The following is a 15026-nucleotide window of genomic DNA, read 5'->3' as shown; positions in this document are numbered from 1 at the left end:
ATTTGGTATTTTAAAAAATATTTTCAAACATTCTTTTCTCCTAGTTTTATGTCAGATTTGGGCTCAGAATAAGTACATTTACACAACTGCATGTTTTAGTATTTTGTACATGGATTATTTGAAATGTATATGTTGTGACACATTTTAACCTTCATCGAAAAAGTGCACCTCCTATTATTTGGTCATTGTACCACAATTTCGATCACATTTAGATTAGCAGTCCAGGTTTAAATATTCCTATACAGTCCCATACTACAGGGGTTTTGAAGTACGTGGGCTTCTGCTGTCACTGCGGCGGACCACGTGGTGTGTGAGCCGCTCAGCTGACTGCTGGGGGAGGAAGAGGAAAGAAGATGGAAGGGAACAGGGACGAGGCAGAGAAATGTATAAACATAGCGACGAAAGCCCTCGAAGCCGGAGACAAGGAGAAAGCGCTCAAGTTTCTCAACAAGGCGGAGAAACTCTTCCCAACCGCCAGAGCCAAAGGTGAGGCTGTTTGTGGCTGTTTAGCCGGTCACAGCTAACCTAGCTAAGCTGCTAAAGGTGTTAGCATGAAGCTGACGTTTGCTAACGCCAGCCTCGGTTTAAGTTCACGGCAGGTCTTGTTTTAAGCGACACATAGCAGGCACACACGTTTGTAGGACTAGCTGACATGAGCTAAATGTGAACCATGGCGTAAAAACAGCGACACTGCGAACAGGAATCCGAGTTAGCTAAGGTATAGGCCTGATAGCTAAGCTAGCCTGAGCCTCCTCGTAGTGGACTTAACTGTAAATAAATTAAGGTTATAGTTTCATGGCCGGGTTTAGTGGTTGGTCAGCTGCTATGCTGTTGTTTTCAGGATGACAGTAACTGACTGCTACTAGCTAATTGAGATCAAGCCGTCATTTATTCAGCAACGCAGTTCCATCCGTCGGTCCTGGTAACATCTTGCTACCTGGTTAGCAGACTTTAAAGCACTCTTTAGCTGTGATTTCACTTTCATTTACAAGTCACACCTTTTGGCTCACGTATAATAAAAGTTTTTGTGCGCATATGTCGGGATTGCGGTGCAGGTGTAGAGCAGGGAAGTGGGGCAATGTACCAACTGCCAATCCCTTAATTGAATGATTGGCCTGAGAAATCCTCGAAGTTAAGGCTAATCCAGGACAGACTACTGTCTTTGAGATGACAGTAACCTGGTGGTAATGATGAGGTTGGCATAAGGGGTTTGGATTATAGCTGAGAAGTATTTTGAGTTGGACAAACTTGCACATTGAAGATCAGTGACTCTTGGTGTGTTAAAGTGTAACTTGGTGGTTGAAATACCCAGCTGTGGGTCTTGTCTGCATAGATATGTTCCTGAGCTTAAAGCATTAATAACAAACTGCCTGCAGGAACCCAGTAGCTTAGATAATGGCACCTAGGAGCACAGATATGGCCAATTCGAAACTAAGATTAGGGGGAGGCTATGAATACATTTTGGGAGGAAAAACGCCCGATGATGAGTTTAAATCAGTCTTTATTGTAGAACAAGAAGATATCCTACCTTTATTCTTCTGTGTGATTTTGCTTCTTGCGGCTACTTGCATTTTATGAAATACTACAATTATGCTCAAAATTTTTCCACAGAACGTTCAGTATGTGTCCTTGTATGTCTGGCACACTAAAGGCTATGCTCATTCAGCCATGACTTAATGTAAGGGGAGTTGCTCCATGGTCAAACAAAAGTCTCTCAGTGTCCTTGTAGACCTGTCCTCGGTCCTGTCTAATAGCAGCTTAAGGTTTTCACCAAACTGTTCAGGAGGAAGCATCTTCCGCTTTCGTCCTTCACTGTTGAACATCCTGAAGACGTGATTTGTTCTGGGTAGTGATACTGAGGTATCTCTGGTAACGTCTGCCTTCAATTTGGTTTTGATCATTGGCTTAGAAACTGTATATATGTTTCTCAAAACCCAGTGTTCCTGGAGAATACAGAATGCATCACAAATAGCTTCATCATAAGTTTTTCCCTGAGCTAAATTCCTCACTAGCCCTAGGACTTCCTTGTACTTGGGTAACTTCTCCTTCTGAAACTTTTCAACCAGAGTAAAGCTTCTGAAATAACAGTGTCATAGACATCGCCTCTGCTTCTCAAGGCTTTGCTGGTGCTCTTGCTCTCCGTGGTCTTCAAATTACCTGAAAATAAAGCAAAAATTAACTTGCAAGGTGTCCAAGAATGAATGAAATGAAGTACTTCAACTCACCTTTTGAAAAAAAAAAAAATGAAGAGTACAGGTTTGACGTTGAATACCCGAAGCTACTACTTGTTTTTCTCTGTCAATGTCAATCCTGCTGCAAAGCTAGTATGATGTTGTGTGATCTGCCTGTGATATAGCAGCGTGTTTATGGTATTGACTAAATGCTTAGAAATGCTTGCTGGTTAAACAGCCACTTGTGACTTACAACAATGCAAGCAATATAATACCTGGAGAATTCTGGGTGTTGTGAGTGGTCATATGGTAAATTATTATTGTTTATGGTCTATCAATACAATACAATGACTTTATCAAGTGACAAGTTTTCCTTAGAAGCTGATGGACATTCACCAGTCAAATGAGTATCTGAAAACTATCATGCATTCAGTTTGGCCACATAATGGCCTATATGATTCTGATGATAAACTCTGTGTGTGTTATTTAGGCCAAAATACACATATCTGTGGTTTTCATATATATGCCAGTAAACAAGAGAAGCCGAGTCTAAATACAAAATAAAGGTCAAAAATTGTGTTTTTAAAGATATGTGGTTAATTTGAACTCATTACCGGCATTTTCTAGAATTATAGCCCTCCTCACCCAAGATGAAGTAATTCAGCAGATTCTTTTTTAGTTATTTGCACAAATCTTTGAAGAGCTTTGAGGATTGCCGTTATCCACAAGAACAATAAGTCATTGTGTGTCAGTCCAGAAGAGGTTAATGGTTTCAGTCATTCATCAAGAAATGCTTTAGATACATTTTCACAATGCTCTTCTTTGTCATATATGATTGTAGACTGAATATCTCTGGGTGACTTTCAAGTAAAACAAGTGAACATAATAGATCATGTTGGGCTGTAAAAAATTTGAATCAACATTTTTAAACCATTTTTACACAAAATAATCTATTTGTTTGAATGTAACAGTTTGGTCGGTGATGGAAAAACATTCTTAGTTGTGGCTTTGATTTATATTCAGGGGATTAGATGTGCACCCTGAGGATGTGCAATAAACAAAATGTGCATTATATACAGGCATCATGCAGAAGAGAGGGTAAAAACCATGGGCTTTAAACTGTTTGGCTGAAGAGTAAAATACATACTGAAAAATGTACCCTGAGTTGTGGAGTACACAGACTATTGTTTTAAAATTGTGATGATCTGGTTGCAGAGGCTCTTTTTGAGATTTATATTCTGGTTTGAGAGTGACTAGAGGGAATTTATCATAGTTAAAAATCTTCACAGGTATTGTGCTTATAGACAGAAGGACTTTAATATGGACAAATAACATTGCTGTCTGAAGTATTTGTGATATGACATGAGAGGAGTCTTTATTGAACAAGTTAAGAGGCGTTAAAAATAGTAACAGCAAAACGAAAGAGGAAGAGAAAAGAACACTAACATGAGCTGATGTTGAGTTTTAAGCTCCTCGGTAGCTTGGATTTACTGTTGTAGCAACAGTTGCCTTTACACTGCTGGCTCTTTAAACAAATGAGTATAGTATACTGCCAGTCCAAAAAAAAAAAAAAAAACCAAAATCATCTCTTGGATTTAACTAAGCAAATAGGTAAGAGCCTTCCATTGGATAATTACTGCAGTGATGAATATGTTTCAGCTGCAACAACTTATTTAACCCTAGCTGATGCAGTGAGGAGCTTCTCATTTCTTAAAAAAACATGTCAGAGGACATATCCTGTGATCATGGAAAGGATGTTAATCTGTCTCAGAAGGGTCAAATTATTGGCCTGCTTCAAGCAAAGAAAACAAGTAAGGAGATTTCTGAAACTACTATGGTTGTGCTTATGGTTCACAAGGACTGTAATGAATAATGCATCGATAAACATTTCAAAACATCATACGAGTTAAAAGCAGGAAGAGATCATTAGTGTGCTGCATTGGTATTCTGGTTTCTTTGCATGTATGTTTGCACCACGCACTGCATTTCTTAAACTGATAATTTTTGACTTGAACTTAAAGCTACGAATCGGACATTGAAAATAATGTAAATGAGTAATATTTAATTGCCTAAATAAAAAGTACTCATAGCCTCTGTGACAGAGACATTGTGTAAATGAAGTACAGTGGGGACATTTCAAGGGAACACATATGAATTCAGCCTCTTCCCTCCCTTCCACTGGAGCATAATATTCTACTTTTGTAATCGAAGTTACTTTACATGAAGTGTCTTCCTCAGGGCTGCAGTGATGGACAGTGCAACAATTTAGATTATACCAGTGGCTGTCAAAGAATTTTGAGTATAGTTATGTGTAGCAGTCGTTTTATTGATTACTGTCAACATGGTTACAGTCAGCTAGTTATCTATGATGTTTGTAAAGATTGAAGAATGCAGACTGGGGTTGAAAACAAAATACACTTTACACATTTTTGTTACTTCTAAAGCAGGGGTGTTAAACTCATCTTCAAGGTTTTCATACATCCCAATTTGATCTCAAGTGGGCTGGACCAGTAAAATCACAGCATAATAACCTATAACTGACAACAACTACAGATTTTTCGTTTGTTTTAGTGCAAAGAAGTACATTCTGAAAATATTCACATTTAAGAAATTATCTTTTTACAAAACATTACGAACAAACTGAAATTTTTTTAGAAAAATAAATTCAATTTCAACAACATTGTGCCTCAGTTTATCATTTACACTTTATGACTTACAAAGCACAGAGTGTCTACAAAGGCACAAAACATTCAGTCACAGGTATCAAGAACTGAACAATGTAGTATTTTACTTAAAAAGATAACAAGAACAAGACAAACTATAAAAATTAGACACAAAACAAAAGCGATAAAATTACAAAAAATGAAACAAACTTCACAAAACGAAAAATTAGACAAAAAAGTTAGACAGCCACAAAAAATGGGAAAACAACACAAACAAGACCAAAAATTACACAAATGATACAAAAGAGACAAAAAAATGACAACAGCATGAAACAAAATGACAAAAACAACACACAAAACAGTGAATAAAGCAAAACACAAAATGACAAAAATAAGACAATAAAACAAGTGAGACAAAAAGGAAACACAAAACGACAAAAATGAGAAAATGACAGAAACATCAAACAACAAAAGTCAGACAAAAAAGACAAAACAAAGACAAGAAAAATATTACGAAAATGAGACACGAAATGACAAAAGAACAATGAGCAATCTAGTATTTTATGATCAAAACAACTTGTCATGGTCTAGGAATTATTTTAAATTTATCATTTTACAAGTTTACAGTTTGCACTTAATGTCTTCTGTAATTTGTACACTTTACAAAGTCGTCCCATGGGCCGGATTGGACCCTCTGGCGGGCCGGTTTTGCCCCGTGGGCCGAATGTTTGACACCCCTGATCTAAAGGGTCAGTTGTGATACCAAAATTGTGTTGAATCGTGATACTGAATTCCAAAGATATATTTGGATACTTGGATGTATAACCTTCACTCAAAGGTTTCTGCATTCCAGCCATCCACTGGTCAGGAGTGGAGGAGGTTGTTTTGTATAATCACATGCAAATATGATGCGTAAAAACATTAGAATTCTGCAACCTCAGTGCGAGATGCCACTTGAGGCTACACATTTTAAAGTCCGATGTTTTGCTGAGCCATTAGTCCATCCTGAGCTCCTCACACCTTGTCTATACACTACCGTTCAAAAGTTTGGAGTCACTTTGAAATGTCCTTATTTTTTAAAGAAAAGCAGTTTTTTTTTTCAATGGAGATAACATTAAATGAATCAGAAATCCAGTCTAGACATTGTTAATGTGGTAAATGACTATTCTACCTGGAAACAGCTAATTTTTAATGTAATAGCTACATAGAGGTACAGAGGAACATTTCCAGCAACCATCACTCCCTACATTGTGTTAGCTAAAGGTGTTGAAAGGCTAATTGATAATTAGAAAACCTTTGTGCAATTATGTTAGCACGTTAATAAAAGTTTAATTTTTCGTGGAAAACATGAAATTTCCTGAGTGACCCCAAGCTTTTGAACGGCAGTGTACACGCTAGCTAGGTAAATATTATCAGTCTCCACCTTTAAAGGAAATTTGTTAAAAAGTCATCGTAATGACATGTCATTAGCTTATTACTTTTTCTCTTTTCCCTAGCTTTGTTGGATGCGTTAACAAAAAATGGAAGCTCGGCAGGTAACGGCGCATATCGCAGGAGACCAGCAGAGCGCTCAGAAACTACCGGTGCTCAGCCAGAAGGAGAAAGCCAAGAACCTGGAGGAGGTGAATCTTCCAAAGGGTTCACCAAAGAGCAGGTTGAAGGCGTGCAAAGGTGCGTGTTTTAGGATTCACGTAATGTCACTATATTTCTTTTTTCCCACTTGCTGGTACTAAAGCCTGTCCCACTTCAATTGGCTATTCCAGTGCTTTCCTACAATTGGCCCTGTGACAACACTACTGTTCCTGTCTTACTTGATTAAACCTTTCATCTGTGGCTAAAGGGAGGACACTGTAGTCTCTGTCGTGTTGTGCTCAAACAGCTATCACTATGGTAGCAAGTGAGAGAGTGAGACCCATTTAGCTGCGTGAGCTAGATACCAGGTAACCACAACATGCTTTAGTTTTAGACCACGAGGAGGGACTAGAGAGAGAAAGTTAAGCATCTGTTATAACCACAACACATTTAACCTCCAGTCAGATTCTAGAAGATTGCATATGGCCAAGTCCATTTATAAGATAAACATGCTGCTTAATGTGACACAATCCTATCAGTATATTGCAAATTCAACCTATGCAACCCCTCTCCTGCCTGAGGTTTTTAACTTGAATCCTGTGAGGAAGCTTCTGCGGGTTAAAAATTACATCATGTTCTCTAGGAAAAAGTAAGGATGGTTGTGCAATTTGCTTATATTCAGATAGTAGTCTGACTCCAGTCATGGTGTACGTTGCAGAATAACTTACTATCTTCAGCTTGTAGTATATCATGATGATTTCTTCAAATTAGATTTTAAAGTAAAATGATTTTGTCCAAATCCCAGAAAATTGCAATCCAAACCTAGAAAAGTTGATTGTTGTTTTTTTTTCCCTACCTGTGTGGAGAGAGACATGTTGTACAGTGAATGTGGCTAATGCTACCATTGGATTTGATTATAGACTACCATTCAAAAATTTGGGGTCACTTAGAAATGTCCTTATTTTTGAAAGAAAAGCAGTTTTTTTCAATGAAGACAACATTAATTTAATCATAAATCCAGTCTAGACATTGTTAATGTGGTAAATGACTATTCTAGCTGGAAACAGCTGATTTTTAATGAAATATCTCCATAGGGGTACAGAGGAACATTTCCAGCAACCATCACTCCTGTGTTCTAATGCTACATTGTGTTAGCTAATGGTGTTGAAAGGCTAATTGATGATTAGAAAACCCTTGTGCAGTTATGTTAGCACATGAATAAAAGTGTGAGTTTTCATGGAAAACATGAAATTGTCTGGGTGACCCCAAACTTTTGAACAGCAGCGTATGTGCAACAGTGGGACACAGCTCACATCTGAACATCTGAATATTTTACGTGATTGTTTGTAATGCATACTATCCATCCATTAGCTATACACCACTCAGTCCTCATCAGGGTTGCGGAGGGGCTTTAGTCTATCCCAGCTGACTTAGGGTGAAGGCAGGGGACACCCTGGACAGGTCACCCGAATATCCAAACATTCAGTCATTATGGTGGTATCTGAATATTTACTTTGAGAGCCGAATATTTGGATTTCAGGCCAGGATTATCACCATGTTACCTTCAGTAACAGTATATACACACAGTGGTTCAGAAGCTGACTGAGAAGGACGAAGTAACACTAAAGGCCAACTCAAGGAAAAAATCAGGCTAACAGGTTAAAAATGATACATTGTGGGTTTTTTTCATGCTAATTCACATTCTGTCCCTGTTTTTAGAATAAAGCGGTGTAAGGACTACTATGAAGTGCTTAGTGTCAGCAAAGAAGCTAATGAGGATGAGCTGAAGAAAGCCTACAGGAAACTAGCGCTCAAGTTCCACCCAGATAAAAATCATGCACCTGGAGCAACAGAGGCCTTTAAAAGTAAGTTTCTGGTGCTAAGCAGTTTGGAAGGTGTCGTGGATGTGGCTGACTGTATTTGATGGAATATTGTGTCTTTCCTTTAGTGTGGCATGTAGCTGATTAGGTTGTTTATAGGTCAACAAGTCACGTACACACTCCAACAAGTGTTTCATACATAGTGGGTGAGAAGAGGTACTGCACCAGTGTACAATATGATAATAACGTGATTTTAAACATTAAAGCATGTAAACATATTCTAATAAACCCCATAAATATAAGTGCAAACCTGGAAATGTGTTTAATATGGCCTCTCTAAGGCAGCATTATGTCCTGTGAGGGGAGCAGGAATTCTCTAGCCCCAAGGTGTCAAACTCATTTTAGTTCAGGGGCCACATTGGGGGCCACAGGGTCCAATTTGATCTCAAGTGGGTCGGACCAGTAAAATCAGAGCATAATAACCGATAAATCACCATGACTCCAATTTTTTCCTTTGTTTTAGTGCAAAAAAATAGATTCTAAAATGTTCACATTTAAGGAATCATCTTTTTACAAAACATTATGAACAACCTGAAATTTCTTAAGAAAAATAAGTGAAATTTCAACAACATTATGCCTCAATTTATCATTTACACATTACAACTTACAGATCACAGAATATCTACAAAGGCACAAAATATTTAAACACAGGTATCTGGAACTGAATGATATAGTATTTTACTTTATGATCAAAACGACCAAAAAAATTACAAAAACGAGACACAAAGCGACAAAAAAAACACAAAACGACCAAAACAATACACAAAACAACGGACAAAGCAAAACACAAAATGACAAAATTAAGACAAAACACAAGCGAGACAAAAAGGAAACAACACGACAAAAACAAGAAACAAAATGACAAAAACATGAGACAAACAACAACAGTCAGACAGAAAACAGCAAAAACAAGACAAAATTTGACAAAAACGAGGCACAAAATGACAATGGTCTAGAAATTATTTTACATTTATAATTTTACAAATTTACAATTTGCAGTTAATGTCTTCTCTGTAATTTTTGCACTTTACAAAGTCGGCCTACGGACCGGATTGGACCCTCTGGCAGGCTGGTTTTGGCCTGCGGGCCACGTTTGACACCCCTGCTCTAGCCTTATTAAGAAGTGTGCAGTCTAGATCTGTGTGTTTTTACATGTTTTAGATGCAGCTAGACATGAGCAGGGAGATCATGCCAGGGTCATACTTGTAGCAGATTCCCACACTATGGGAGAACAGGTGGCCTAAACAGTAGACTATCAAAGCTGTGTATCATAGCGCTGTACAGTTGCTAAGTTTCTTTTCTCTAACTTCCAATTCTCGGCCTACAGAGATTGGAAATGCATATGCAGTGCTGAGCAACGCAGACAAGAGACGGCAGTATGACCTGACAGGAGGGGAGGAGCCGAGCAGCCCCAGTCACTCGCATGGAGGAGGTTTTGACTTCCACAGGGGCTTCGAGGCAGACATCACCCCTGAGGACCTCTTCAACATGTTCTTTGGAGGCGGCTTCCCCTCCTGTAAGTGAACACTTCTCTGCATGTAGACACGAACACATTCAGAGATCGCAAGGTTGTTCATCAACTTACTGATATCACTTGTCATCGGGTTAGTAGTCAGTGAGCTTGTCTTTTATTTAAGTGAGTTTGAAGTGAGAATTATAACCATGTTATCCAGAATTTCTGATGAATCCAGAGACCCTCAAATAGCTCGGCTCCAGACTGCAAATAAAATGGTCGCATATGTGCACCCCCTATGTAGATATTCCATTAAAAATCAGTCGTTTCCAGCTAGAATAGTCATTTACCACATTAACGATGTCTAGACTTGATTTGTGATTCATTTAATGTTATCTTCATTGAAAAAGAACTGCTTTTCTTTCAAAAATAAGGAAATTTCGAAGTGACCCCAAACTTTTGAATGGTAGATGTATGTGTGAGTGAACGGTGATCACATAGTGGCTCAGTCAGTCTGTTCCTGTCTGATGAGAACACCTTATTTTACTCTTTTTAAACTAATTTTTGCTCACAACGATCAGAGCACACAGCAGCCATCTACAGCAGAAACCATAGCCTGCACTGTGAGGCGTTTAGGGAACATCGGTAAATTGTTGCATCTACCGATTAGCAGATGTTCAGCTAGTGAGATGTTTCGCCAGTGACTGTTAGAGAATTTCTGTGATGTCAAAAGAGGTTTGAGGAGACAGACACAGAGACACTCTGGAGACTCAGAGGACTTAGGTTGAGAATAAGGTTTACTGACATCAGGAGAAGTGTTACACCAAAGCAGCACATTCATGTGAGCATTACCAGCACCAATTCTGAGGATTTTCTTTCTTTCTTAGATTACAGCCTAACATGGGGACAACTTACCTGCTCAGGCATGTCAGACTAGACAATATCTAATCTTGACCAAGTCATGGACTCCTGAAATGTGTTTTTCCTGCAGCAGTTTTCGCTCTCATGTATCTTCTTCTGCAGCATCTGCCTTTCTCAGGATCATATTAGAGGGAGAGAAGGCCTGAACCTGCTCACAGGGGGAAGTAAATAGGAACAGGATTCAAAGGATAACCCATAGGATAATTGGAGGTGACTTGTAGGATCTACAGGGTGATTTAAGGTGACTGCAGGTGACAGATGCATCCTGTATGATATTCTGGGATGTCTTCAGCTAAAAAGGAAATACCTTTAGTAAGGGGAAAAGAATAATTTTTCCTTCACAGTGACTGTGTGTGAGGTGCGACTAACCGACAATGTCGGTCGCAGCAGTGCAACAAGTGAAAAAGTTAGTCTGGAGCCCTGCAGAATCAAAAATACTTTATTGATCCCCAATGGGAAATTGCTTGTTTACACATTGACTTTCATGGGTTAAAAAAAAAAAACAAAGAAACACATTTATCAGTTGCGCTTGATTGTGGCTCTCTAAATTGTGTCTGCACTCTTCATGCTGAAAATGAGTATGGAAACGAGGATGCTCCTTGTTATTTCTCCATTCCTAAACTTACACAAAGAGCCAGGCTTTTTACACAATGCAGAGCAACTCGAATCCTGATCTTGAGAGCAGGTATAACTAATGACATGTGCCATAAATTTCTGTCTGACCTCAGTCTTAATATTTGTATCCACAGCAAGCGCACACACTTTCACCAACGGCAGAACGAGCTACAGTCATCAGACGGATTACCGACAAGAGAGGACAGAAGAAAGAGGAGATGTATGTAGATACATTCTGATTTTGTATCTTGAACTGTCCAAAGACTGCATATATTTATCACTTTCCTTTGCCAATATTTCTGTTATTACAGTTTTAGTCAATGCTGGCCTTGTATCTGTGTACTTGTGATGTCTTTTCTCAGCTTGTGCCTCTGACTGCCTGCCAAGTTTCCCATCTGAGCTAATAAAATCACTGAACTGAGCTGCTTCTGCTTGTCTTAATGTACAGTATAATACAATTGCTCTTGTAACTGAAGTGCTTAATTCGACTATGTTTGTCTCCAGGGTGGTTTTTCAATGTTTATTCAGCTGATGCCAATCGTGGTCCTGATTTTAGTGTCAATACTGAGCCAGATGATGGTTTCCCCTCCACCCTACAGCCTTTACTCTCGGCCGTAAGTGCACACACACACACACACACACACACTCTTTGGCATTGGCTTGCAAAAGAATGCGGTAAGTCACAAATCTTACATCCAGTATTAACTACTTATCTGTCATAGTGTTAGGACTCATAACAATCAGTTCTTTTATGAATTACCCTCCAAATATGGCATGTGAAAATGCTGTAATCCTGCAGTTAACTTCTCATAGCTTTATGTAGCACGTCTAACATTTGTGTTCACTGTACCCTGTATACATTTAACACACACAGTTGTTTGCAGAACATTGTGGTCTACATTGTGTGGGACATGTGGGAAATTACTACACTCGTCAGCAATTTTACAAAAACGTGTCGTTTCTTTTCTCTCTCAGATCCACGGGTCAGACCGTAAAAAGGCAGACAGAAAACCTGCGAGTCGACTACTACGTCACTAGAGATTTCAAGTCAGAGTTTAAGGGCTCAGCACTGCAGCAAATTGAGAAAAATGTAGAAGACGACTATGTATCTAATGTCAGAAATAACTGTTGGAAGGAGAGACAGACAAGTAAGTAACCATTGTAATAAAACACTGCCTGTCCAGAAAAAAGTCACATACTCTAATATCCCATTGGACCTTTAGCTCTGAGAACGACACACATTCACCGTGGCATCGTTTCAATAAGCTTCTGCAATGTCACAGCATTTATTTCTGTCCAGAGTTGCATTCATTTTCTACCAAGATCTTATATTGTTGATGGGAGAGTAGGACTGCTGCACCAAGTCTTCTTCAGAACTGAGGGCTGAGGTCTGGACTCTGGAGGCCAATCCATGTGTAAAAATGATGTCTCATGCTCATGCCAGCCCCAGATCATAACCCTAAACCCCCACAGGCTGGTAGACACTAGACATGATGAGTGCATCACTTCATCCTCCTCTCTTCTTACCCTGATGCCCCCATCACTTTGGAACAGGGTAAATCTGGACTCATCAGAACGTGACCTTCTTCCATTGCTCCACTTTATGCTACCTGTCAAACTGAAGCCTTTTTTTCTGATTTAGCCTCATTGATCAGTGGTTTTCTTGGAGCTACACAGCTGTTTAGTCCCAATCCTTTGAGCTTGCTTACTTTCACTATTAAACGTAGCCATGAGTTCTACTGTTGATTTCCTACGATCATTTATGAGTTTGTTCTGACCACATTTTTTCCTCGAGGATGATGGTTCACCACTATCCTTCAGGTTTTAATAATGCGTTGGACGGTTCTTAACCTGATTTTAGCAGTTTCATAAATCTCCTTACTTGTTTTCTTTGCTTGATGCAGACCAATAATTTCACCCTTCTGAGACAGATTAACATCCTTTCCACGATCACAGGATATGTCTTCTAACATGGTTGTTTAGGAAATGAGAAGCTCCTCACTGCATCATTAATAGTTAAATAAGTTGTTGCAGCTGAAACATATTCATCACTGCAGTAATTATCCAGTGGAAGGCTCTTACCTATTTTCTTAGTTGAATCCAGGTGGTGACATTTTGTTTTTGGACAGGCAGTGTATATCCTCAGAGCTGGCTTACTGAGATCAGTATTAGTTTCTGTTCTACGCTTTTTACCAGATTATTTTTATCGCACATTGTTTCTCTGCTTGTCTCCTCCAGAAACAGACCTGCTTTATGCTGCTAAGGTTTACAGGGATGACCGAATGCGCAAGAAGGCAGAACTCATGACCATGGACAACTGCAGGGAGCTGGACAGACTAAATAACCTGTTCAGAGGCGGATGAGCCGCATGATTTTACATCATGTAAATGTATATGAATAGATGTGTATGTTCATGTTTTTTTAAGAAAGAGTCTTTACACTAGGAGCAAAAACTTAATGAAATAACTTAGCTCTGTTGTGTAAGTTTTAAAATGTCCCTGTCTTCATACCCCCCCCCCCCCCCAAGCGCCAAGGTCTGTTCTTCCTCACTCCAGCCTGACCCCAGGAATCGCCTTCTTACATTGTACTGAACCAGTCTACACACACTGTAGAAAGCCCTTCTCCTTTTTTTTACTCTGCTTTTTTGTGTTTTGCTGAAAACAAGAAGGACAAGGACACTTGATTGTAAAGGCATGTGCTTTGAGTAGTGACAACCTGAGAGGCTTTCTGCACAAGCAAAATAGCGTCTTAAGAACAACAAACAGCTTTTGGCATCATCTGCTTGTCATAAAAACATAAGACGCGATAGATTCATCTGGAGGTGCCGTCCTTCAGCCAAACCCATCTCTTCAAGAAACTAAAGAAATAGGTAGAGAAACAGAATGCTTGTTTTAGCTTCCTACTCACTCCCACGTGTCGCTGAAGATCAGTGGATCATGAAGAATTACCAGTGACTTCACTACTAGAGAACATTTTATATTGTCCGCTCCAACACGTGAAGTTGGTTTGGGACTGAACATGAGAGGACAGTGAAACTCATAAATGGTTGTACATTTTCATTTTTGAATGTTTAAAGTTTATGCAGTTATTTAAGTAACTATAGAAGAAATGTTTTTCTTCAATGCTCGCCTAATCATTTAAATAAAGTCAAATTGTTACCATAGACTGGATGGAATTGTCTCTCTCAATCTGATGTGAAACATTACACAAAAACTTTCCACATACATCAAGTTGTAAATAGAGAGTTTTTTTTTTTTACTTGCCCCAGTGAAAGGAATTTGGGTACTGGGTGATGTTAATTTTGTATTAAATACTATAGTTTCAATGACAATGGTTTGAGAATCATCCTGAGTTACTGGGTCGGGGTCATTGTTGACACATGGTTCAATGGGGGAACCAAGTACAGCGTCCAGAAACACGGTTGGAAGGTTCCGTCATTCGGTCAACACAGCATTTCAGATTAAAACTTAAGCTAACAATGCTGCTAAAGGATCGCTCTGGTTTATTTCTACCTATCATTTCTCTATTATTGTGTCTGACGATGAACTTCTCCAAGAACAAAACGGTGAACATCAGATGTAAGAAATGAGTTCCATCATGACATGAACCTGTCCAAAATTATGTCCCAAGTGATTCCAGATTTCTTTATCTTGACAAAAAATGTTCAAAATGATTCTAAATTTCTTTATCATTAGAAAGAAAAAAGGCATGAAATGTCTTCAGATTTCTTTATCATGACGAATAAAGTCCC

At 38.9% G+C, this 15026-nt stretch overlaps 1 protein-coding gene across 1 annotated transcript; it reads left to right on the top strand.

Annotated features, from left to right (window-relative positions):
* The first annotated feature begins 315 nt into the window (after positions 1-315).
* On the top strand, positions 316-14440 carry dnajb14 (DnaJ heat shock protein family (Hsp40) member B14). The gene is made up of 8 exons (XM_023285409.3): positions 316-486; positions 6331-6505; positions 8126-8271; positions 9614-9802; positions 11410-11495; positions 11780-11889; positions 12251-12423; positions 13514-14440. The coding sequence occupies exons 1-8, from the start codon at positions 354-356 to the stop codon at positions 13636-13638; spliced, it is 1137 nt and encodes a 378-aa protein (XP_023141177.1). The 5' UTR covers positions 316-353; the 3' UTR covers positions 13639-14440.
* Positions 14441-15026: the final 586 nt, after the last annotated feature.

This window comes from Amphiprion ocellaris, chromosome 4 (assembly GCF_022539595.1).
Source record: "Amphiprion ocellaris isolate individual 3 ecotype Okinawa chromosome 4, ASM2253959v1, whole genome shotgun sequence".
In the NCBI taxonomy this organism is placed as follows: domain Eukaryota; kingdom Metazoa; phylum Chordata; class Actinopteri; family Pomacentridae; genus Amphiprion; species Amphiprion ocellaris.
This window is presented reverse-complemented; position numbering and strand designations above follow the sequence as displayed.

What these genes read in the sequence shown, in the direction of transcription:
- dnajb14 (XM_023285409.3), top strand. Translation starts at nt 354, where the DNA reads ATGGAAGGGAACAGGGACGAGGCAGAGAAATGTATAAACATAGCGACG. An exon ending in CAGGTTGAAGGCGTGCAAAG is followed by an intron (nt 6,506 to 8,125) that starts GTGCGTGTTTTA and finishes CCCTGTTTTTAG; the next exon opens with AATAAAGCGGTGTAAGGACT. An exon ending in TGGAGGCGGCTTCCCCTCCT is followed by an intron (nt 9,803 to 11,409) that starts GTAAGTGAACAC and finishes TTGTATCCACAG; the next exon opens with CAAGCGCACACACTTTCACC.